The 22,451-nt window shown below is 44.2% G+C and overlaps 1 protein-coding gene across 4 annotated transcripts; it reads left to right on the top strand.

The window, feature by feature from the left end:
- Positions 1 to 1,889: 1,889 nt before the first annotated feature.
- On the top strand, positions 1,890 to 18,996 carry ZNF821 (zinc finger protein 821). Of its 4 annotated transcripts, none has more exons than XM_061172951.1 (9): positions 1,890 to 2,151; positions 2,822 to 2,884; positions 4,080 to 4,167; positions 5,468 to 5,582; positions 12,538 to 12,663; positions 15,192 to 15,337; positions 16,064 to 16,168; positions 17,108 to 17,274; positions 18,047 to 18,996. In XM_061172951.1, the coding sequence occupies exons 4-9, from the start codon at positions 5,543 to 5,545 to the stop codon at positions 18,699 to 18,701; spliced, it is 1,239 nt and encodes a 412-aa protein (XP_061028934.1). In that variant the 5' UTR covers positions 1,890 to 2,151; positions 2,822 to 2,884; positions 4,080 to 4,167; positions 5,468 to 5,542; the 3' UTR covers positions 18,702 to 18,996. The 4 variants fall into 4 exon arrangements, with proteins under 4 accessions (XP_061028934.1, XP_061028933.1, XP_061028935.1 ...); XM_061172950.1 differs by having other exon boundaries at positions 4,050 to 4,167; XM_061172952.1 differs by lacking the exon at positions 4,080 to 4,167.
- The last annotated feature ends 3,455 nt before the right edge of the window (positions 18,997 to 22,451 follow it).

Genomic DNA, 22,451 nt, shown 5'->3' with positions numbered 1-22,451 from the left:
TAAAGCCATCTTTGTATCCCTCAGTCTAAACTCATCAAGAATTACTGTTAAGTACAAAAGCCAGTGCTTATTCCAGCTTGCATTCTTACACTGACTAAAAACCTTCTGATTGGTTGAGAATATTCCATTTTCTGGCTACCTACCCAAGAATTAAAATTTTAAATGAAATTTAAAAGTTTCCTTAACTGAACTGAAGTTAAATAATAATAATTCCTACCTTGGGCTTCCCTGGTGGCGCAGTGGTTGAGAGTCCACCTGCCAATGCAGGGGACACGGGTTAGAGACCTGGTCCGGGAGGATCCCACATGCCACGGAGCGGCTAGGCCAGTGCGCCACAACTACTGAGCCTGCACTCTAGAGTCCGCGAGCCACAACTACTGAAGCCCGCGTGCCTAGAGCCCGTGCTCGACAACAAGAGAAGCCTGCGCACTGCAACAAAGAGTAGCCCCCGCTCACCGCAACTAGAGAAAGCCTGTGCACAGCAATGAAGACCCAACGCAGCCAAAAGTAAATAAATAAAATAAATAAATTTATTTAAAAAAGAATAATTCCTACCTCATATCCCAGCCACAAAGAATGAATGAATGAATGAATGAATGAATGAGCCATCTACCACAGAATTGTGAAGGACCAAGGTCCTCTTACATTAAACACAAGATGCAGACAATGATATCATCTTGTTAGAGATTTCTGGAAAGGACAGTTTGCAAGAGCGCTTTATGCAAATACCAAGACTTGTTGCTTTATAAGCAATGATCAGCATCCTCATTAGCTCCATCTTTGTGGGGCCAGTGATCATAAGGGATATTTACATAACTCTTTCATATATTCATTTTACTTAATCAGCACAACAACCCTATGAGAGTAGAGACCAGGAATTATTGCATTATTAACCATTTTACATTTTTAGGAAGCAGGGATTCAGAATAGGGAAGTGACTTGCCCAAAGTAACCAGGCTGGTCAGCAGCAGACTCAAAGCTGGATCTTCTAATGTCAGATCTCATCTTTCCACCGCATGCCCTACTTCTCCAAGTGAGCTATGTCAAAGGCAGGCTTAGGCATTCTACAGGATGAGAGAATGAGAGGAAAGGAAGGAAAGCGGTGAGGAAATAGAAGGGGATGATGAGAGGGGAAGGAGGTGTTTTATTAGGAAGTGAGTCTAACCACTTTCAATTGCCCCAAATGCCCCTTAAGCGGCAACAGTGCCACAAGTTACCCTTCTCTAAATTAATTCTATGCCCCAGGGTCTACAGCTACTGTTGTTTTATTAGTTGAGAATCATGTTGGAGACTTAAATGTCTAAACGAAGCTAAAGATTTTTCTCCTCTGAGGTTCTCACAGCCGAATTTAGCCCCTCCCACAAAGGTCCGTGGCCCCTAGATCTCGGTCACATTAAACGCCGTGGGGACCGAAGAAACTGTGAGATGTGGGGAAATAAACGGAAGAGGGTTTGGGTTGGGGAAAGCGGGAGACTAAGGTTGGGCTAAGGAGAGGGGGAGCCTGCGGTGGAGCTGTGGTTGGGGGATGTGGGCTTTGTGGCTGAACTCGAAGGTGGGGTAGGAAACCAGGATCAGAGCTGACAGTCAGGTTAGAGTTTAAAGGTTCAGGAGAGTATAGGGGAGCTGAGGAGTTGACAGAACCAGAAAGAGACCTAGGAGGGTGCGAGGCTGGGTGGTCTCCAGAGCGCGAGAACCGAGGCGAGGCCCCTCTCGAATGTCTGTGATTGGATGCTCCCTTAAGTCCTGCCTCCCCGGACCCCTCGCCCCTTAAGCCCCGCCCATGCCTCCGGGCGCGCGCCTGGGGAGCGAGGAGGGGGACGAAGCTTGCGAAGGGGGGAGGGGGGATAGGAGAGACTCATGCACGCGCCCCACTCGCTGCGGGTGTGCGAGCAGCGCGCTCCCGCCGCCCGCGTCGCCATCTTTTCCCCCTCCGTCTGTCTGTCTGCCGTTGGCTTTGTCCGTCTGCAGCGCCGCCCCTGGGCTCCCCGCCACCAGCTCGGCCCGGAGCTGCCCTCTGCCCGCCGGGGCCCAGTCCCGGAGAGCCCCGGCCCGGCCGGCCCGAGCTGCGGCCCAGGGCCCATTGTCCGGCGGTCCGTCTGTCCGGAGGCGGGGCCCAGGGACCCGGAGCGCCGCGGAGCGCCGAGGCGCCGGGTAAAAAGACCCCCGACTCTTTCCCTCCGGGACCAGGCTGAGGATGCAGGGGCTCCTCGCCCCCTCCCTTGGTCGCCGGCTGTCGGTCCTTTTGTCAGTCTGTGTCTGGGGAGGGGAACAGGGGCTCGCTCTGGCCTGGGGGGCGGGGGCCGCCTTGGCTCTGACCCTCCCCCTGCCCCGGGTTCCCGCGACGAGGCCGGACCGGGCTGGCTCCCCACAGCGGCCGTTCCTCTTTCCGTCCCTCTGGAGGTCTCGGGCGCGGCAGGGGCGTCCGCGTCGCCGCCCTCCCCGCGTGGGCCCAGGTCGGGCTCAGCCGGGCAGCGCCGGGACGGCCCCGGCGTCTGACAGGCTGGGCTGGAGCTGGGGGAGGGGGAGGATGGGCGTGGGGGCGCCGACCCGGGTGTCAGTGCCGAGTCGCCTTCTCGCAGAAGGGCTTCTAAATTTAGATTTCTGAGAAGACTGTATTGTCTGAGGGTTTGTCTGAGCCGCCTCGGAAGACCTCTGGCTCTTGTTTGATAATTCCCGGGAATCTACCTGTGCTCATGCCTCAGGAAGCCAGAGGGACCGTCTCGGCTGGTTATACACACGCTCCAGACCGAGCAGAAGCGGGAACAGGGTGACCTGTGAGGTGGCTACGTGACCAGCTTGCTTGTCCTCTCGTTTTTGGCAGATACAGATACCTGGGATTCAGGCGAGTTTACTTTGCTCCGTGGGAACTGCACCAGAGCTGGAGGTGGGAGTGCACCCTCTTTTCTTAAAGCTTGGATTTCACCCGTGTTTTCTTGCTAAAGTCTGTGGTGTGTCCTGGAAGCTGCAACCTAACACCTGTGGGAGAGCAGGGACAGTGTTAAGGGGAGACGTTGTCCCCCCTCCCAAGTATTCTTAACCTCATTCTAAAGATGGACAAAACTGCCTCCCTTTTTAAATAGAATCCCTTGTAGACCTGAATCTCACCGGTTACCTTTCTTCCCATCCTGTTTTTCTTCCAGATGGTGATGTTCAGGCTATCCTTTTACATTTTTGTATCGGTTTCAGATTCAGGCTTGGGAACTGAGGCAGTGTTGAAAGTAAAACTGAGTTAGTGAATTTTACGGCAATGTGTCTATGGATTTTATTAGCTTTTACTGCTGTAAAACAATTATCTAACCTCTGAGATCTTGTTGTGCAGTCAAGAATGTATCTGCTAGTGCTAGTTTTTTATTGTTAATTAATTACATAATTAATTAACTTACTTATTTTCAAGAGTCCACGACCCCACAGGCTTTCTTTTTTTGAGGGAGGAAGAGTATTTGCTTATGTTTTCCCCTTAATCCCTCAGGTGTGAAGTCCCATTGGGTACCATCTGGTTGGTTCCCCATTTGGCCACTAGGAGGATTGTGAGATGCAGTGGACACTGGTGATTTAAATATGCCAGATGTTGATTTCTGTTTCTGACTTGTAGCTTTAGTATTGAGCTGTTGCCTCACCAAGATGATCTGAACAGAGCCTGTGTCATATTATTTGTCCTTCATTCAGAAGGATCTTTATTACCTTTATCTCACAGTTTCAATTTCTGATCTTAATAGGAAGAAAATTTAAAGATTAGTAAAGGTTTCATTTTCTTTCGTATACAATAGAGAGTTATAGCTCTGCAAATTTTAGAAAAAAAAAAATGATAGGCAACCTGCATTTTATTCAACTTTCCACTTTGTGATTCCACAGACTTATAGGAAAAGATCCAAAGTGTAATATTCATTCACTGCTTCAATTTGTAAAATAACTACTTGATTAGAAAGAAATGATCTACACAAACAAAACTTAGAGAACACGTTTCATTAGCATTAGCACTCAACATACTACCTTAAAATTGATTTTTACTGTATACATTTGGAGTTTGTTGTTTTTTTTTTTAATTAAAGGTCTGAAAAAGAACTGTGTTTGATATGCAGATATGATAGAAGACTGCCTGAAAGCTGCTTCCTTTGCCACTTCCTGTGGAGGCCTGTCTTTGCCATTTGCGGTTTCTTTCTTCTTTTGGTAAGGGGAGGCAGGATCTGATTACAGGTCTGAGGTCCTTTCTAGCTACATAGAGGAGTTAGTTGGCATTAACAGGAGGTGAGTCTTCACTAACTGGAGTGCAAAGTGTAGATGGTAGTAAGTAGCCTCTCATAATGCCTCCTAAGGCAATAAACTACAATTTTATATTTGCTTATTAGTGTGAGTACAATCTGAGAAGGCAGGAACTGAAAGTTAGAGGGTGACCAGATCCATGTTCTCATCTTTGGTAGGAAAGAGAGTATCTCTTTTTAATCTATGTCTGTTTATTCACTCTGTCTTTCAAAGAAAATTCACAGCTTCCACTACTAATCCATTTCGGACTCTCTAACAACACTTAATGCTGGGAAAGCCTTTCTTACAACTAACCAGGAAACTCTAGGCTTAAGTATCTGTTCTCTCCTATTTCAGGGAAGCAGGTGCATGTCTCTGCAGCACTTCTCATTTGGGGACCTTTTCTCTTTGTTCTTCCCACTCTTTGCTACAAGAGGCTGGATTGAGAAGAGGCACTAAAGTTATTAACTTTGACCACCACTCGGGAGCATGTGAGCAGGGCCAGGTTGATGTTCCACATTGAGGTATTGAATTAGTACTCAACAATGTGTATGGCACCTGGCTCCTCTGGTAAAAGCCCATCTTCAACATGAAGTCTGATTTGCTTTAGTGCCCTGTCATCCACAGTGCCTAGCACTGTGCCTGCATCCCTAGGTAGAGGCTCTGTTTCCCATGTTTCATTTACAGATGCCCAGGAGTTTTGAGATATTTCCTGTCTCACAGGGATGTGGTGCCTTTGTCACCTCCAGGAGAGATAACTTCTTGAAAAAAACATCTGGAGGCTCTCATTGGTGCGGATTGCAGGGCTTGACTTCCAGAGGGCATGTGACATATGAGCTGCCACCCTCTTTAGCTTCCTTTGCTTCCTTTTACAATTCATGAGGGTTATCCCTTTGAGCCCATGGTGCTTCTAACGCTGGTTGCCTGAGTTTTTTTGCTTCCTTTTCTACCCTCTGAGCTTGATCATGATCACTTAACAGCATTATGGATTACAGAGTTGGATTTAGAGTGGAATTCTCTAAATCCTTTGGAATTCTCTCTGAAACTTCTTGGGACCTTAAAGTTGTGCTAGAGATTTATTCATTTCTTTCTTTCTTTAAGAAGTTCAATGATTTATAACTGGTGAGTTTTATATACTCAAAAACTATTTTTAAAAGTCTTTCATCTTTTAGTTGTGTATAATTTATGAGCAAAATGACATGTGCTAACATTATCCTTTTTTTTGTAGGTCAGCACCTTGCAAGGAGGTAGTAACATCCAGTCGTGAAACTGGGAAAAGCCAGAGCTCTTGGATCAGGGAAACATGTCCCGTCGGAAACAGACAAATCCAAATAAAGTTCACTGTGAGTACTGGGCTTTTTCTTCTGGAACCTGAGAATGCTGAGGGTTGGAAAGGAAGAGTAATCTGAATTTAGGTGATCGACTCACACTAATTTGTGAAGAAAAAAGGGTTAAAGGTGTCGAACATGATGGATTTAAAGTGTTTCTGTGCTGGAGGAGGTCTTAGAAACCTGTCTTAGGAATAGGTGCTCTTGATTCATCCTTAGTATTCACATTAACAGACATTTATAGGATTCCTACTCTGTGCAAAGCCTTGTGCTAGATGCCAAGGCCGTAAAACAATATAAAGATATATAAGACTATAATGTAGCCACAGATATAGATAGATAGATAGATAAGCATATAGCAAGATAATATATGCTAAGTGCCAAATAGGGATGCTGCAGACTGTGTGTACTACAGAAATTAAGAGGAGGGAGAGGGACTTCCCTTGCGGTCCAGTGGGTAAGACTGTCCTTCCACTGCAGAGGCCACGGATTTGAGCCATGGGTTTGATCCATAGTCGGGGAACTAAAATCCCACATGCCCTGAGGCCAAAAAAAAAAAAAGGAGGGAGAGAGCTCCATGGACTGAGATAGCCAGGGAATGCTTGATGGAAGAGGCCTTAGACTATGAACTTGAACTGGACCTTGGAAGGTAGAAAGTGGATTCTTTAAAAAAAAGAGGAAAGGAGAGGTAAAATCAGGTAGGGGAAAGCAAAGAAACAAAGAGGGAATGCACGTGGTATGTTCAGGGGACAAGGAGACTTTGTATGAAGCAGAAGTTGCATTTGTCCAGAAGCCATAGAACATGACGTTGGAGATGTTTAACTCTACATTGTAGAGGCCTGAAGGCCAGGCCAAGTTCACACTTCATCCTGACTGTAAGGAGCTACTGAAGGTTTTTAAGCAGGGAGAATGGAGTGACATTTAGAATACAGTGTTTTGGGACTACAAAATAGTGTGTGGGATGGATCACATGAAGGAGAGACTGGTAACAAGAACCAGCTATGCACTATTGCCTTGCATTATTTCTCAGCAGGTTCATATATATGTTTTATTTTAGTAATTGGATTGTAAACTTCTGGAGGGCAGACACTATGTCCCATATATAATTCCTGCTATCCCTCTCTACTTCTAGCACTGCTCATAGTGGGTTTTCAAAAGTGCCTCATTAAATTAACACTAATATATCTATGTAGATTTGAGACAATTAACCAGTTTCCTATGATCTGGGGAGATAAGCATCTTCATTCAAATGTTAAAAAGAGACAAATAGCTCCGTGTTCTTATGGAGGACTGACTAAAGTACAGCAACATTTGAAGGGAATTCAGTGGTATAACATATGAAAGTTTGGTTTTTTTTAAGGAAAAAAACCTACATTTGAGAGGATAGATCAGTCATGGAGTTAGGATAAGAGGACTAAAATTTATTAAAAACATACCGTATGCCAGACAGTATGTACCTTATTTTATTTTATTGCGTAATTTCAAGAGTAGGAGAGAAACCAGTAGGGACAGAGGGATTAAGAGGACTTTAGCATTTTATAGATTAAATGAGATTAGGGTAGCAAACTTTCATATACAATTAATTCTTCAAGTCCTAGAAAAGTTTTATAAGACAGAGCAAGTTGGATACTTCTAGGAGTGTATTCTGGAGTAGGTGGATATGGAAGGCTGCCTAATATAAAGGTGAGTGGTTCAGGAAGGATTTAGAAACTGCTGCTAAAACAGTGAAATTTAGTGGGCCTGAATGTGAGGATTTTCAAGAGAGATAAAATGAAGTATCTCTACCATAGGTAATACAACACAGAGGTTCAGAAGGATTGTCTTCTCCTCTCTGGTTGAAGGTGGATATTGATAAAAGACACAGATGTGACCCCAAGAAGGCAGGGCAGGAAAGGAACTCTTAGTAGAGTGATGGGTTCACAAATAAGGCAATCACTGGAGTTGGGCATTTACCTCTAAAAGCCACCTGTCCAAAGAGAGTTTGAGGAAAGTAGCTGGTGGGGATGATAGTATGATTAAGTACAGGGAAGCCAGTAAATGCTTGTGTGGCCAATGCCTGCACCCACATAGCATAAGTCCATAGCTGCATCTCCTCTCACCGTAATGAGTCAAAGCCAAGATGAGCTGGTACTGGAGTTGGAAAACAGATGGACAAACAGACCACAGAGAAGGAGGGAATATCATATCCACAGCTGCAGAAATGCAGTTTCTAGAGTTGAGCTAGTGAACCTTGTAGTATTGTGGTGGAGCGGATGGGACTTTGCAGTGGTGACCATTAAGAGGGCTGTGAACGGAAATGTTCGGGTGCAACTAAAAAGCAGACCCGCAGGGAGGGGCTGTTTTCAGTGATGCATTTGGGCAGGGAATTGTGAAGGCATCTCACGTGATGGACTAAGAAAGAAGAAAGACACTGAGATTTGCTGGTCTCTGAGGACCTTCTACTTATTTACTATTTGGGGACTGAAGCTGGTCCTACATTTTTTGAAAGGTCATCTTCTCATTGCCCACAATAATGCCAAGTAGAAATAGGTAATTTCAGTCTTCTGACCACGTGCGTCTCCTAACCCCTTGCAGTGAAATACAACCAATCAAATGTATTGAATTTAATGCTGCTCATCTATTTAAAGTAAACAGAATGAACTCAAGGTCTGGGAGGCAGGAAGGTCTGCAGAAGCTTTGCTTAAATGTCAAAGCCAATGGCATTTGAGCAGAGTAATGGCTGAGCTCCATTAGATCTGCCTTCTGGGAACAAGAGGATTGTGTAGCAGGCAGCTCCTAAAAGAATATATTAAGAAGCCCTCCTAAAAGAATATATTAAGAATCCCATTGCTGTAGCCTGGCAGCATCTGTCAGATCCACTTTAGAAGTCAATGGGCAGGCTGCTCTGGCATATACTTGGCTTTCCTCAGGATTGTCTCTGTATCTAAATTACCGTCATGATCTCTCCTTTACCCAGAAACGTCCAGGCAGACTCTTGTGTTTTGCCCAGTTCCTTAATAGACTTGATGCAGAGCTTTTGGAATAAAAGTCCAGAATTGTTGTTAGTCACAGAGGAACTGCATATGGGTTGAAATCTCTGTAGACCTCTTCCCTCCCTCCTTCCTCATCTCACCCCCTTCTGAATACAAATTTCTATAAATTGTTTCTAGAGAGGTTGAAAATACAATCCTTTGCACACTTTCATTTGGTGCTTTTGTACCAAGCAAACCACTAAGTAAAGGAAAACTTCCGTTTCTTAAGAGACTTTTGTTTTCAGATTATATATGAGACTAAAAACTTTCAACTTCAATTAAAGTTTTCAGCTTTTACAGAGAAGTAGGAAAAAGAAGCCTTTAAAGTCCCTTCTCTTCTAAAAAGTATAATTTGTTTTGTCTTCATTCATTGTCAGCATCCTTATGAGGTAAATGGTTCTGTTCCCAATATGTGATAGCACCTCGGATTACGGAGACTGTCAGCTAGAAAAGGAATCCTAAGTGCCTCACTCCCAGTACTAGCTCATTTTATTCTGAATTTGACATCTGCTCTCTTAGAATATGTCTCAGCTGCTTTACTTAAGTCAGCCAGACATTGCATTTATTTAACTGCACCAAAGACTCAAGAAAGAGAATTGTAAAATCTTTGTCTTCCAGTAACTTTCATCTCAGGCTTCTCATCTGTTCTACAGGCTTGTTTGCATGGCTTTGTTCTTATCTGGTCTAAAAAACCTTAGCCAAATCAGACCAACAGTATCTTGATTTCATACCACAAAAAGGAGAGGTAGTACCTTGCTTTTTACTGTTGAACTTAGATGACTTTTTCTCAACTATTAATAGACAAATAAATACCCATGTTAAAGAAGATGGTTGCCCTACATTAATATCTAGAAGCCAGAGGATTTTTTTTAACCTACTCCAACAGTCTCAAGATAGAAGGAAATAATAATGCTACATTGTAAAAGCAGGCAACTGTATAACACTTCTTAATCACTAGTATCTCTATGGATCACATTATACTTGAGTTAATATGACATACTTTTAGCAATTATCACTACCTTCTTATGAAAGGATAATTCTGGACAGTCAGATTTAGGGATTAGGTAAATAATGACTACTGGGAGATCATTCACATATCTTTTTCTATGAGGTCTGCCAGAATCCCTCTTTATGGTCTTTATATATTTTGCTTTATGTTGGTATTTAGATAAGAATAGCCCTAAGGAGTAAAGTTTACCTTAGCCTTTTTCCCAAGTCAGGAATGGAATAAAATAGAGGAGCATAGCTTTTCTTTCCAAACTGCCAAAAAAGGAATGACAGAATTAATATAGCCCAACTATCCTAGGTGAGAAGGCTCCCAAAAGTCCTAGATAGGGCAGCTGTATTGAACTGACTCTTCTCTGTTCTGGGAAGGCTGAAATATTTAGACAACTTCAATAGGAATAAATTTTTAGCTCAAGTTTGATGGAGACTAGACTGAATTACTAGCTGATCTTGAAAATTACATATCCTTATAGATGTCCTTCTAATACAGTGGTGATTCCTCATTAAGAAAGGCGGGGGGGGGGGACTTCCCTGGTGGCGCAGTGGTTAAGAATCCACCTGCCAGTGCAGGGGACACGGGTTTGATCCCTGGTCCGGGAAGATCCCACCTGCCACGGAGCAAACTAAGCCTGTGCACCACAACTACTGAAGCCCGAGTGCCACAACTACTGAGCCTGCGCTGTAGAACCTGCGAGCCACAACTACTGAAGCCCGTGCGCCTAGAGCCCATGCTCCGCAACAAGAGAAGCCACTGCAGTGAGAAGCACGCACACCACAATGAAGACCCAACACAGCCAAAAATAAAATAAATAAATTTAAAAAAAAAAAAGAAAGGGGGGGAAGTGTAGATTCTTAGTATGTTATAAACCTAGCTGGTTTCTGGATAGGTTTCTTTAGAGATGTCATTGATGAGAATGGTCTGCCCTTGATAATTATATGCTGGTACATAACTTGTTCCTTAGTGTCATATCTGCCCACGGCCACCAGGTCCAAAAACATGCGTTTACCCAGAAGAATTCAGTAACTATTCCAGTTAGCCATGGTCTTGTGGTTACAGAGGAACCAACGTGGAGAAATTAAATATTTTACTCCTGCAAAGAGGGAAGAGGAGGCGCTATAACACAGAATTCATTTTTTGCTCTCCCTAGCGGTAATTTATATCCAGTGTGTCATCTTGTATATTATGAAAGTGGACTTAAAGCAGGTTATTTTTTATTTACTTGAGGGCTGTGTGGCTAGAAGTACACTTGGACTCTTAGCACCTCTATTCCCACTCATAGTGTCAGTCAGAATAGCCATAATATTACTCTAACCCAGGCATGGTAACTCATCACATGGAATCAGAACCATAAAAATGATGGTTCCTTCCATCAGTCCTGGCCTTGAGAACATTATTTTGGTATTTGAGTTGTATATCAGTTTCTGATGGTAGGAAGGTAACACTAACACTAGGATCAGAGCTATTCTTGTCGCACAGAGACAAGCGTTTATTTTCAGTAAAATTGCTCTAATGAACTGCTTAAAATTCTGTTTACAACTCTGCTAGAAAGCAACTGAAAAATATGGTAATTAAGGGTTGGACAGACTGGGGTCTGAATACTTAGTTCTACCATAGATCTTAGTTTTCTCCTAAGTAAAATATGGATAGTAATAACTACCACATAGAGTTTTGCAGAGAATTAAGGTGAGGTAGCAACTATAATGCACTTAACGTAGAGCCTGGAACTAGGAAGTGCCAAATAATCACTATTTTTAGCATTTGGCACTTAGCATATAGTAGATGTTCAATGAATATTTGCTGAACAAATACCTAAGTGAATCACACGAAGCCTACTTCACATCAGTTCTTTCATTGCCCAAGGACTAGTTGTACAGGTCAACTGACCAGTTCATTCTTCCTACATCATTGTATCAGCCTCGGAACCTGAGCCTGTTTAATTTCCTCTCTCTCTTCATTAAGAAAGCGCCTGGTCTATTGTCAGACATTTCACTAGGGCTTTTTATTATTCTCTCTTGATGGCTGGAGAATGGGGACTGTAGTTTCCACTCTGACTGAGACAATGGAAACCTCAAGAAACCCAATTCTCTTTTCTCCTTATGCCTGGCCTCTTGGAAATAAAAGAGCACTTAAATGTTAACTCTTCAATAACCACATAGATCCCAGGCAGAGTTCCTCACAGTAAATGCATAATCAAGGATGGGTCCGGGGCTTTTGGATACTGCATACAAAGAAGAAAAAAAAAAGACCACACTAAACCAAGGAGACTAGATGAAATATTACTTGTTGCAAATTGGTTGGCATGTTTCAGGAAGTTTGTTCCTCAGCAGAAATGAGTTCACATATTATCTGTTTTCCTTTTAATCCATTATTCAACCAATTTTTGATTTGCTTGTGGCTAATTCTAATAGATGTGAGAGAGTAAAGGAAGAACTTCTAGAGTATGTCTTGTAAGGAGAATGGATGAAAGATGGGGTCATAGATACTGTTTCAGATGGATTATTTGAAGCACTTGTTTATAGTCAGAGGCAGACAGAATCAGGACCATATTGCTAATACATTGAGATTCAGAGGTTGTGCCCAGATTTTTTGCCCCATCTTCATTCCATCACTTTGCCTCTTGCCTCTGTCTCCCCAGTCCTGATGGAAGATTATAAATAGAATTGAGATTTTGATGTTAAATTGGTAAAGTAGCAATTGATCACCTTTAAAAGGAGTCATTATTAGGAGGATTTAAGAGAAGCAAATGATGCTTTCTAGAGCATCTGGCTTGTTGCCCAAGAAGAGTAGCTGTGCCCGGAAACCACTGGAGGCAACAAGTTGACTTGGAGATGAATGACCCCACCACAGGGTACCTGCCTGTCTCCTACCTTTGAATGGTCTGACTTTCCAACCAGCTTGCCTGGGGATGTACTGCCCAGCTGGTGGCCTGACTATTTTTCCTTGTGACCACCAGGGGATCAAGTATTTGCTGGGCTAGAAGAGCAAGCCCGCCAGGCGATGATGAAAACTGATTTTCCTGGAGACCTTGGCAGTCAGCGACAAGCTATCCAACAACTAAGAGATCAGGACTCCAGTAGCAGTGAGTTCTGCACCTTCTGGTAATGACTCAGGGCAATGGGAGAAGAATTATCAGAGTGTGTGTGCTCTGGGGATTATGCATGGGGGTTGGGAGGAAGACATGAAGAAGGAGATTTGTGGATCCTCAGTGTTCCCAAAGGTGTTCTAAGGTGTATGGGCATATGCTTGTCCAGAGAAAGAACAGGTTTGGCATTATATATATATTTTTTTGTTAACTCAAGGACTGCAGTACTTGGCATAGTGCCATACACAGATAGATTTGTGATGACTGTGATAGACAGGGGCATAGGAATAATGAGTGCTCAAGCAGCCCCTGGGCTAGGTCAAATGAAAAGAAAAAACTTCCTGTCTCCTAGGATCTATTTAATCATAATTAATAAAATGTAAGAGTGGTATTAATGAAAGTTTTGCTTGAGGACCCAGTTTTAATGTTTTATAAGAGGACTTGCTTACCAGTGAGATTATGCAGCATGTAAAATGCTAATGTCGAGGTCTTCCCACACCAAGTCCTGAGTAGATCCCTTTGGTTAAGAGATTGAAAAGACAGTGGCTGGTAACTGGTTGAGCCTCATGGATTGTCTGTTCTGTGACTTGCTTGAACAAATACACTTTGAGATGTGTTATTTCCTAGGATGATTTTCACATCTGATCCATCTGATTTTGGTTATTATTAGTGTCAATTCATATTGACATTTCTGATTTTTCTCCACGTTCGGGGTTGGAAAAGAAAGAAGAGGGAGAGAGTTCTGTACCTTCCAGGAACTACATTGTCTATTTAAACTAATACTCTAGCAATAAATATAATAATTTAGCAAGTAATTGCTCAGGTACAGAAAAGTGAACCAAATATTTCTAGAAAATCTGTGGGAGCCACCAGTTTGAGTAATAGGTAGGAATGGCAATATCTATAGATGTCTGATAGGTTTCCATTCTGGAAAAGTTGCATCATCCCTCTGCATGGCATACTTATTCTTTTTTTAATCTTTCTAGTAGAGAGATATATTTGGATTTTTGATGAATTACAAAAAGTGTTTGATACAGTGTTGTCTTAGACTACAAGTATTCCAAATAAGCTGGTGAGAAAATATAGTATGATTTAATCTGTGCCAACCCTTATTACTGAGATGGATTCACACTAAAGCTTTGGACCAAGGAATAAGGCATACTGTAGATCTTTCCCGGGCCCAAATCCAGTCTACCAACCAAGTGAAGTATCTAACAGAGACACATGTATCTACTAGCAGATGATTTGGTTAGATTTTCTTTTGAAGAAAGGGAATGTAACCAGTTTTGCCCAGTTACTGGTAGATTTAGAAATTATGTAAGGGATAGGAGAGAGAAGATAAGAAGCACTGTTAGCTAGGAAAGCTGAGTCTCACTGCTGATGCTGAGAGCCTGGTGAAACTCTATCCTGTATTTCTCTTGCTGACAGTCAGGCCCAGGAGTCCAGGATCTAGGTGGTGTTAGGATGGGACTGGAGTCTGACAGCTTCCCTAGGTTTGGCTTCCTCTTGTGATCTTCAAAGTACTAGCACTTTTTTTTCCTTTCAGAAAGAACTCCCTATGTTATTGTGTTTTTTAAAAATCATTTCTTTTCCAATTTTATAAGTAATAGAGAAAAAAAATCAGCTCACACAAACCTTGCAGATCCCCTAGCCACAGGCAGACCTCTGCACGGCCACATCTTGCACCCTGAACTAAAACAAATCAATTCTTACTTTAGCCACAAGAAATTATATTTCATCCTAAAGTAAAGAATGTCCTGTTCCCTCCACTTGATGCATTCAATAATCCATCAGATAATCCAAAGAACCAACAGAAACAATGGACTTATTTAACGTAGAATGCTGCGTTACTAGCAGGGTAAGAACACTGTGAGTCAAATACCACTACAGAATGCCCGAGGTTTGTTGTTGTGCTAACTTTTCCACTGTACTGAGCAGCTTTTTCCCTATAAAGTGACATTTTTACCTAATTTCCTACTGCCTCCTTTATTGATAAGAGGAAAGAAAAACTTGTTGGTGTTTCTGTAATCATGCCTTGGGGTTTGTTGGGAGAGAACAGATTAGTGGGTCTCAGAATAGAATAGTGTATGCGACACCATGGAGAAATTGCGCAGGGAGGTTACGGAGAAAAGTAAGTAATAAAATCAGTGATAAGCGTTGGTAAGTCAGAAGTGGTGTGTTGGAATGAGCATGGTGTGAGGTGCATGGGAGGTGTGATTTGAAAGTGTGAGATATTTGGGAACCCTGTGTAAGAAATTATCATTTTTATGATAATATACGGGACCTAATAACCATTTTCCAATACAGTTTTGCCTCCGATTTTCTCTTTAGTGTGTATATGGCAATATAAACAATTATAGCTGGCTTCCACTTAACGTGATTTGTACCCAAATAAGCACTGATACAAACTATATTATGGAAGATCTGAGAATGTTTTCCATTTTAGCTGCAAACTGTAGGGTGGAAAGCAACGTAAGATGTATTCATGCAAAAATCAGAACAAGTGACCAGTTTGTGTGTTCCAGGTGACAGTGAGGGTGATGAAGAGGAGACCACACAAGATGAAGTCTCTTCCCACACATCAGAGGAAGACGGAGGGGTGGTCAAAGTGGAAAAAGAGTTAGAAAATGCAGAACAGCCTGTTGGTGGGAACAATGTGGTAGAGCATGAGGCAAGTGACAAATGGCTCCTGAGTCCGGGAACCTCCTTACCCTTCTACTCTGCCCAGATGCCTCTCTTCCACATGTAACACTCTTGCCTCTGAGGGTCTCCTGGGCTTCATATGAAGCCTCTCTTCCTTCCCAGCATGAGTTACCCAAACCTCAGACACACAGTTCTCTTCACACCCAGCTTTCCTTTTCCACCCACATATCACTTCACTCCCACACAGCTCTTCTTCCTAAAGCTCCCCACTTCTTCCCAGCAGAACATCCGTCTTTGCAAAACTATTAGCTGACTTCCTCAGGTGTACTCTTGAATATGCTTGCAAATTTCAGTCAAAGTGTTAACTGAGGTGCCATCTTTTCACTAAACTGTTTTCCTAAGGATTCCTGCAAGAGGCATGGCAGTAGGGAAAGCTAATCTTCTCTCTACAGAGTTTACCTTAGGGAAAAAAAAAATAGATAAGCTCTCTCTGGAGTAATACTATGTCTTCATGGCAGGAAGCCTTGGAGAAAATGAAGATGGGAGCAAATTTAATTCCCTTTCCCCTATCACTTTTTCCTTCGACCCACAATGGGAACCTAATAATAACGTATGATAAGAGGTTGTGTTCCTTTTAACAGGATACCCTTTTAAAAGAAGTAGGGGCAGGGAAGAGACTGGTAAACTGTGTTCAAAGGGGCAGGGAAGAGACTGGTAAACTGTGTTCATGAATCGCCTACTTGTTAAATTGCAGGTCACGGAGAATTTGAATTCTGACCCCTTACTTGGACTCTGCCAGTGTCCCCTCTGCCAGCTAGACTGTGGGAGTCGGGGGCAGCTGATTGCGCATGTGTACCAGGTATGGCGTGCGGAGCCGCATGCTCCAGAACACGGGCGCCAACAACTTGTTTAGCCTTTGCCTCCAACCCCGGAAAGAACCTTGGGTTGTTGCTTCCACCAAGACTCCACTCCAATCCTCAGAACATTGTAGAGAATAAGTGGGATATGTTGAGTGAATATGTTCTGGGTTCCCAGGCAGACACACTGTGAAAATTAAGTATCATTTTTTTCTAAATTACTTAAGGCATATTTTAAATAGTGAAATAGAAACTGGGCTTTGTTTTAAAGAAGAAAAAATGAGTTAACATAGGTGTTTCTGAAGTATTGGAGAAAGATAGTGTAAACCAGGGGGTCAGAACTAGACAAACTTTTGTTTCCTTTTTTTCCCTGATCCAGTCACAGAACACGTGCCTTATGCTCTGTATTGACCAGGCATCAGCACGCATGGCAGCGTGAGTTTTACCATAAAGATAATTGGTTCATGAGGAGAAGTGTTTCTTCAGAAGACTGATTTTAAAAGACTGAAGGAAAGGCAGTGCATTTAAATACCTTTTGGATATCAGTCTTTCCAGCCAGCTTCTAGACTTGACCTTCAACGCTCCTTTAAAATGCACTTGTACCTACACAGCATGTGGCAAGCAGGCCGTGAGAAATTATCCTGAGCAAGAATTCTTCTCAGGCTCTGGAGTCCCATTGTTCCCCAAGCCAGCCACATGTCCCAGTACATAGTCAGAACTCAAACTAATGAAATCCGAGCAATGGTCTGGATGGCCTTGCCCTTCTGAAGGCCCTTTAACACAAGAGACTCTTACTTTTCCAGGTGCTAGATAGGGAGAATAGTTGCAAGTCCTTGTTCTAAGACTAAGGAAAGGGGACATTTCCCAGAAAGTAGTTCCTAAGTGGGTACAGATTGTCCTGGAGCTGGTGTGAGTTGACAGATTAAGGCTCTCTTTTACAGCACACTGCAGCAGTGGTGAGCGCCAAGAGCTACATGTGTCCTGTCTGTGGCCGGGCCCTTAGCTCCCCCGGGTCATTGGGTCGCCACCTCTTAATCCACTCGGAGGACCAGCGGTCTAACTGTGCTGTGTGTGGAGCCCGTTTTACTAGCCATGCCACGTTTAACAGGTTAGCCGGGCAACTAACCCTCTGTGCTGGGAACAAATTACTGGGTGTGGGTTCTGCTTTCCCAAGTCGAAGTGAAGGTTAGAGATGGGCAATGCAAAGGCAACTGACTCTTGACTCTTTGGAAATATGAGTAATGAGGCTAGTAAATATGTCCATTCCATTAGACATCCCCAAAGGGAAATGAATTCTCATTTCTTTCCTCGATCAGAATATCTTCAACTAGAAAGAGATGTGGGGAAGACCAAGAACATTCATGATAAAGCATGGAGAAAGAAGTTACAGGGTGCTGAGAGGACCCTAATGTGAGGACAGAGTCTCCACTGTGTCCCAGGAAGACTGGAACTGTGTAAACTGTGTCTGAGTCCCATTTGCTAGTGTACAACGCAGGGTCGGCTGGGGGGAGGTGGAGCCAGTGGACTGGCCCTCCCCTGAAGGCAGCCTCCACCTCGAGGAGGACTGCCCTGCACAGTTCCTACAAACACCATCAGTCCGGCTTGAATGCAGCTGCACATTGTAAGGGCTCATCTGATTTCTGGTGGCTTGCTATGGCGGTTGGCTCAGCCCCTAACTCCAGGTGGGCTTTAAGACTTGGTAGACAACCTAGCCCAAAGAAGGGCAAGGGTGGAAAGGTAGAGGAGGTCTCCCAAGCACTCATACTGACCCCTAGTGGTGAACTTGGAGCAACTGGCCTGGTAGGACAGAGTAAGTCAGGGCTGGATACCTGAGCCTTGTTAGACCGTGGCATTAACCATCTAAAATTTTTGCTTTCCAGTGAGAAACTTCCTGAAGTCCTTAATATGGAATCCCTACCGCCAGCCCACAGTGAGGGCCCCTCTAGTGCTGAGGGGAAGGACATTGCCTTTAGTCCTCCAGTGTACCCTGCTGGAATTCTGCTTGTGTGCAACAACTGTGCTGCCTACCGGAAACTGCTAGAAGCCCAGACCCCCAGTGTACGCAAGTGGGCCCTGCGTCGACAGAACGAGCCTTTGGAAGTCCGGCTGCAGCGGCTGGAACGAGAGCGCACAGCCAAGAAGAGCCGGCGGGACAATGAGACCCCCGAGGAGCGGGAGGTAAGGCGCATGAGGGACCGAGAAGCCAAGCGCCTGCAGCGCATGCAGGAGACAGACGAGCAGCGGGCACGCCGGCTGCAGCGAGATCGGGAGGCCATGAGGCTGAAGCGGGCCAATGAAACACCGGAGAAGCGGCAGGCCCGGCTCATCCGGGAGCGGGAGGCCAAGCGGCTCAAGAGGAGGCTGGAGAAAATGGACATGATGTTGCGAGCTCAGTTTGGCCAGGACCCTTCTGCCATGGCAGCCTTAGCAGCCGAAATGAACTTCTTCCAGCTACCTGTGAGTGGGGTGGAGTTGGACAGCCAGCTCCTGGGCAAGATGGCCTTTGAAGAGCAGAACAGCAGCTCTCTGCACTGAACCACACCCTCCTGCCTGCCTTCCCACTCAGCCGTCCCCAGGGTCCTGTCCTTGCTGCCGGAGGCAGGCCCGAGTTTGTTGCAGGTGGACCTGTGTACCCCTCGCATATGGGAGCAGGATGATGGGGTCAGGAGGGACCCAGCTCAAGGCAGCTCTGGATGAGGGAGCAGGCACTCCAGACACCTCGACTCCCCAGCCCACTGCTGCAGGGCATGCGCAGAGGACTCTGGGGCCCCAGTGTGGCCCACGCCCACCCCACGGAGTTGTGAGGGCAAATAAATTAATTTTATCTTTACTGGCCCTTTCCTGCTTTTCTCTCGATTTCATTCTAGCAAATCTAGGGGAGACGTGGATGGAAGTTTTCAGGCAGGGACGTCTAGCCATTGTCTTTTGCCGAGGGAGGGTGCTCCTCAACAAAGGCTCTCCCAGCAGAGATCCCGTATCTGGCCCTTCACAAGTTAATGACGACATTAAGGAAGAACCGATGCTGACTTTGTGAGGGTGCATGCCCACAACACTAATGAAGATCACCTGTGGTCCCAAGCGCTATTTCAACCCGGCTTACCTTTTCCAAACTCAGAAGTAGACGCCTTTCCTTATAACTGGCATTTGCTAAAGAGGATGCAGTATTTAGACCAGGTACCAGCTACTTTTCCCAGCAGAATTCAGTCTGCCAAACTTTTAAAAATTCTACCCTAGACAGCACTCAGTTGCATTCAGGAATACATTCATAGAAATAGCTGCAATATTAAGGTTCATAGTGCCGAGGAACTCATGTTTGAGAGAAGAGGTAAAAACCCATGTTTTTATTTATTCCTCAGAGCCAAGGTAGGATAATAAAACCCATTGAGGAAAATCCAGAATTAAGGTGCCATGAGAGCTCAAGTCAGTAGCGGTCAAGGCCAGAGCAAAATGACTACTCTGGCAGTTTGTATGGCTGCCAAACCATGGAGGAGACAAGAGCTGAGGTCATTTCTAAAAAGCTTCTGTGGTGGTACACAACAAGCACAGAACTTTCCTTAGCCTGCACCAAAGGTTGTATACAGTTTAGATAATTACAGATCTTGAAGTCCAGAAGGAAGTGCCCTAGTTAAGTTGTAGCCAGAAAAATAACTATGCCAGGAATGTGGACCTCTTCCAATATCATAACAAGGAAACTGGACTCCTCTCTGACCTCCACAGCTTCAAGGCTATTTAAGAGTGTTAACTGACCCCCCACCAAACTAGGGTTAATTCCCACCAGGCAGGCTGAAGTATTTGTCTTGAAAAATACAAAAATATTAATAAGCTTATTACAAAATACTGGACGTTTAAAAGAAAATATTTAATTGAGCCAAATGGCTTTTTCTCACAGAGCCCCACATGGAAGTCCTACTTGGGATGTTTTTCAAAATGGTTGAGCACTCATTATGTGTCAAAGATTGTTCTGAGCACTTTCGTGGATTATCTCATATAATTTTTACAATGAACTGTGAGTTAACGCAAACTCAGGAATTAGGTGCCTGGATTTAACATTCTGTACTGCTAATTAATAGCTGTGTAACTTTGGGTAAGTTACTTAAACCTCTTGGTTTCCCCACCCACAAAATGAAAATAATAGTACTAGCAACAAACAGTTGTTAATATATAATGCACCTAGGCTATTTTGTGGCATGTAGCAAGTGCTCAATAAATGTATGAGTAACTATCATGTATCTGAGTGCTTCACCTCTTACTAGTGGCAAGCTAAGTTCTGGAGCTGACTTACTCCAGAAATTTCTGGCAGTATTCCTGAGAAAAGAATTGGAGAAAAGGCCAGCAGTGAGGGCATCTACAGGTCCTTGTGACTGATTGTGCTAGAACAGTATCTGAGTCTACAGGTAGATTTCTGGGTCCCTGAAATACACACAACAGAACACACAGACCATGCTTCAGGACTAGCTCGTGCAATCTGCCCCCAGCCCACCACATGAAGATGGGCACCATTTGCTCTCTATTACAAGCTCTGCCACATAGGCCTTCTATCCCCCACCCCATGGCCACCATCTAAGGCTGGGATACGAAGAAGGCGCAAACACCAAAAGGAAAAGCTAGTAGTTTATATAGATAGATATATAGATATATAGATATTGATATATATTGTGTTTACATAGTCCACAAGTTAAATGCAGGTATCCATAAGAAGAGCATTAACAATAAAAATACAATCTGTGTGTAGCCAAGTACAGAGACTTAAAATGGTAAAACAGCAAAAAGGATCTCACAAAAGTACAAATATACAGTACAAATTGATTTATTTAAAACAGTTACAAAAAAGCACAACAAAATAGAGATTATCCTTAGAATTATTAATGCTTTGTTAAAGATCAGGTAGGATTAGAGGGTAAGAAATGGTATCGGGTGGGGGGAGCACCTGACTAGTTCTAAGGCTTTAGATACAATGCAGTTGATTACATATTAATTTAGCCATTACATACTGGGGATAGTAGTTGGGGGATCAGTAATTTATCTACAGGGAACTCCTACACAAATCAGATCCATCCATCAGACCTCCCCAGTGCCATCCTTCTCTACTACTCCTGAGGACCCTAAAGCCACCTGGATGACAACATTTCCATCCTTTCTCCACCCCATTCCCTATCCATATATTCTTCCCTCCCCTAAGGTGCTGTGCGAGCTGAGAGCAGTCCGCTCTCTGCAGCTGGAACATATACTGTTTTGGCTACAGGGATCCTGTGTGTGACGAGGAAGGTTGTAGGGGACAGCCTTATTTTTAATACTTCAAGTTTGCCACGAGTACTGTCAGTCTCTTCCCCGACACAAGCTTCTCTTGAATGCGAGTGTCACGCAAATGAGGGATGAGCCCTGCCTTCAGCAACATCAGCAATGCACTAACCACTCACAGCTCACAACTATGTGCATACTCCCTGTCTGGGGAGTGGGTGTAAAACCACTGTGTCATCAGCTTGCTCACACTCGCGCTCGCTCTCTCTCTCTGAAGAACCTCAGTCCCCATGACAGTCATAAAGACAGAAATAAATGCTTGAAAGTTTGACAATAGGTAAAGGCACATGGGCTGCCGCCACACACACTGTAGACAGGAACCCAGTTTGAGGCCATCTTCACTGCTGGGCATTTGCAGCAGAATGGCTTGGGGGATCACACAGACTTTGAATTTGCAGTCTACCAGGGGAGGATCTAGGCTTAACAGGAGAATGAATAAAGAAACCTTAGTGTGAAAAGTGCATTTATTACTACTGTTCCTGCTGGGGAGGCTCAGCAGGGTAAACCGCACCACCTCTCCTCCTTCCGCCCCAGGCACTGTGCATAGTCTGCAGGTAAGGAGAGAGTGCAGTCAACTCTAGCATCTCAAGGGCCAGTGTCATCCTAGGCCCAGACCAGGATTCTGGCCCAAAGATGGATCCTAGAGTTGAAAGAGCAACTGACAGCTGCAAGGACCCAGACGCTTATTTTATTATTGCATAATGTGGGAGGCCTTCCCTCTCCCAGGGAAGCTGGACGGTGAAGGCTTCCCGGCAAAGGGCTAACAGGTTCCTGGTCAACATCCAACCTAACACGGTTCAGCTCTTCAACTGTAGTGTACACTTTTTCCCATCTGGAAAGTATTGTAGCTTCAGTGTGGTTTAGTAAACTTAGCCCTAGGAGGCCAAGACGTCTCCCTAAAGCTTGGCCTCTGCCCTATTTGCTTTGCTTTTAAGACTGTGACTTAATCTCCCATGGCCAATTCAACCAGTCTGGTTATCCTTACTC

Source organism: Eubalaena glacialis, chromosome 18, assembly GCF_028564815.1.
Source record: "Eubalaena glacialis isolate mEubGla1 chromosome 18, mEubGla1.1.hap2.+ XY, whole genome shotgun sequence".
In the NCBI taxonomy this organism is placed as follows: Eukaryota; Metazoa; Chordata; class Mammalia; order Artiodactyla; family Balaenidae; genus Eubalaena; species Eubalaena glacialis.
Note: the sequence above shows the minus strand (reverse complement) of the source record. Positions and strands in the feature narration are given on the sequence as shown.

Coding starts and splice junctions, on each gene's coding strand:
- ZNF821 (XM_061172952.1), top strand. CDS start 5,543: ATGTCCCGTCGGAAACAGACAAATCCAAATAAAGTTCACT. Junction 5,583..12,537: donor AAATCCAAATAAAGTTCACT/GTGAGTACTGGG, acceptor TGTGACCACCAG/GGGATCAAGTATTTGCTGGG. Junction 12,664..15,191: donor AGATCAGGACTCCAGTAGCA/GTGAGTTCTGCA, acceptor TGTGTGTTCCAG/GTGACAGTGAGGGTGATGAA.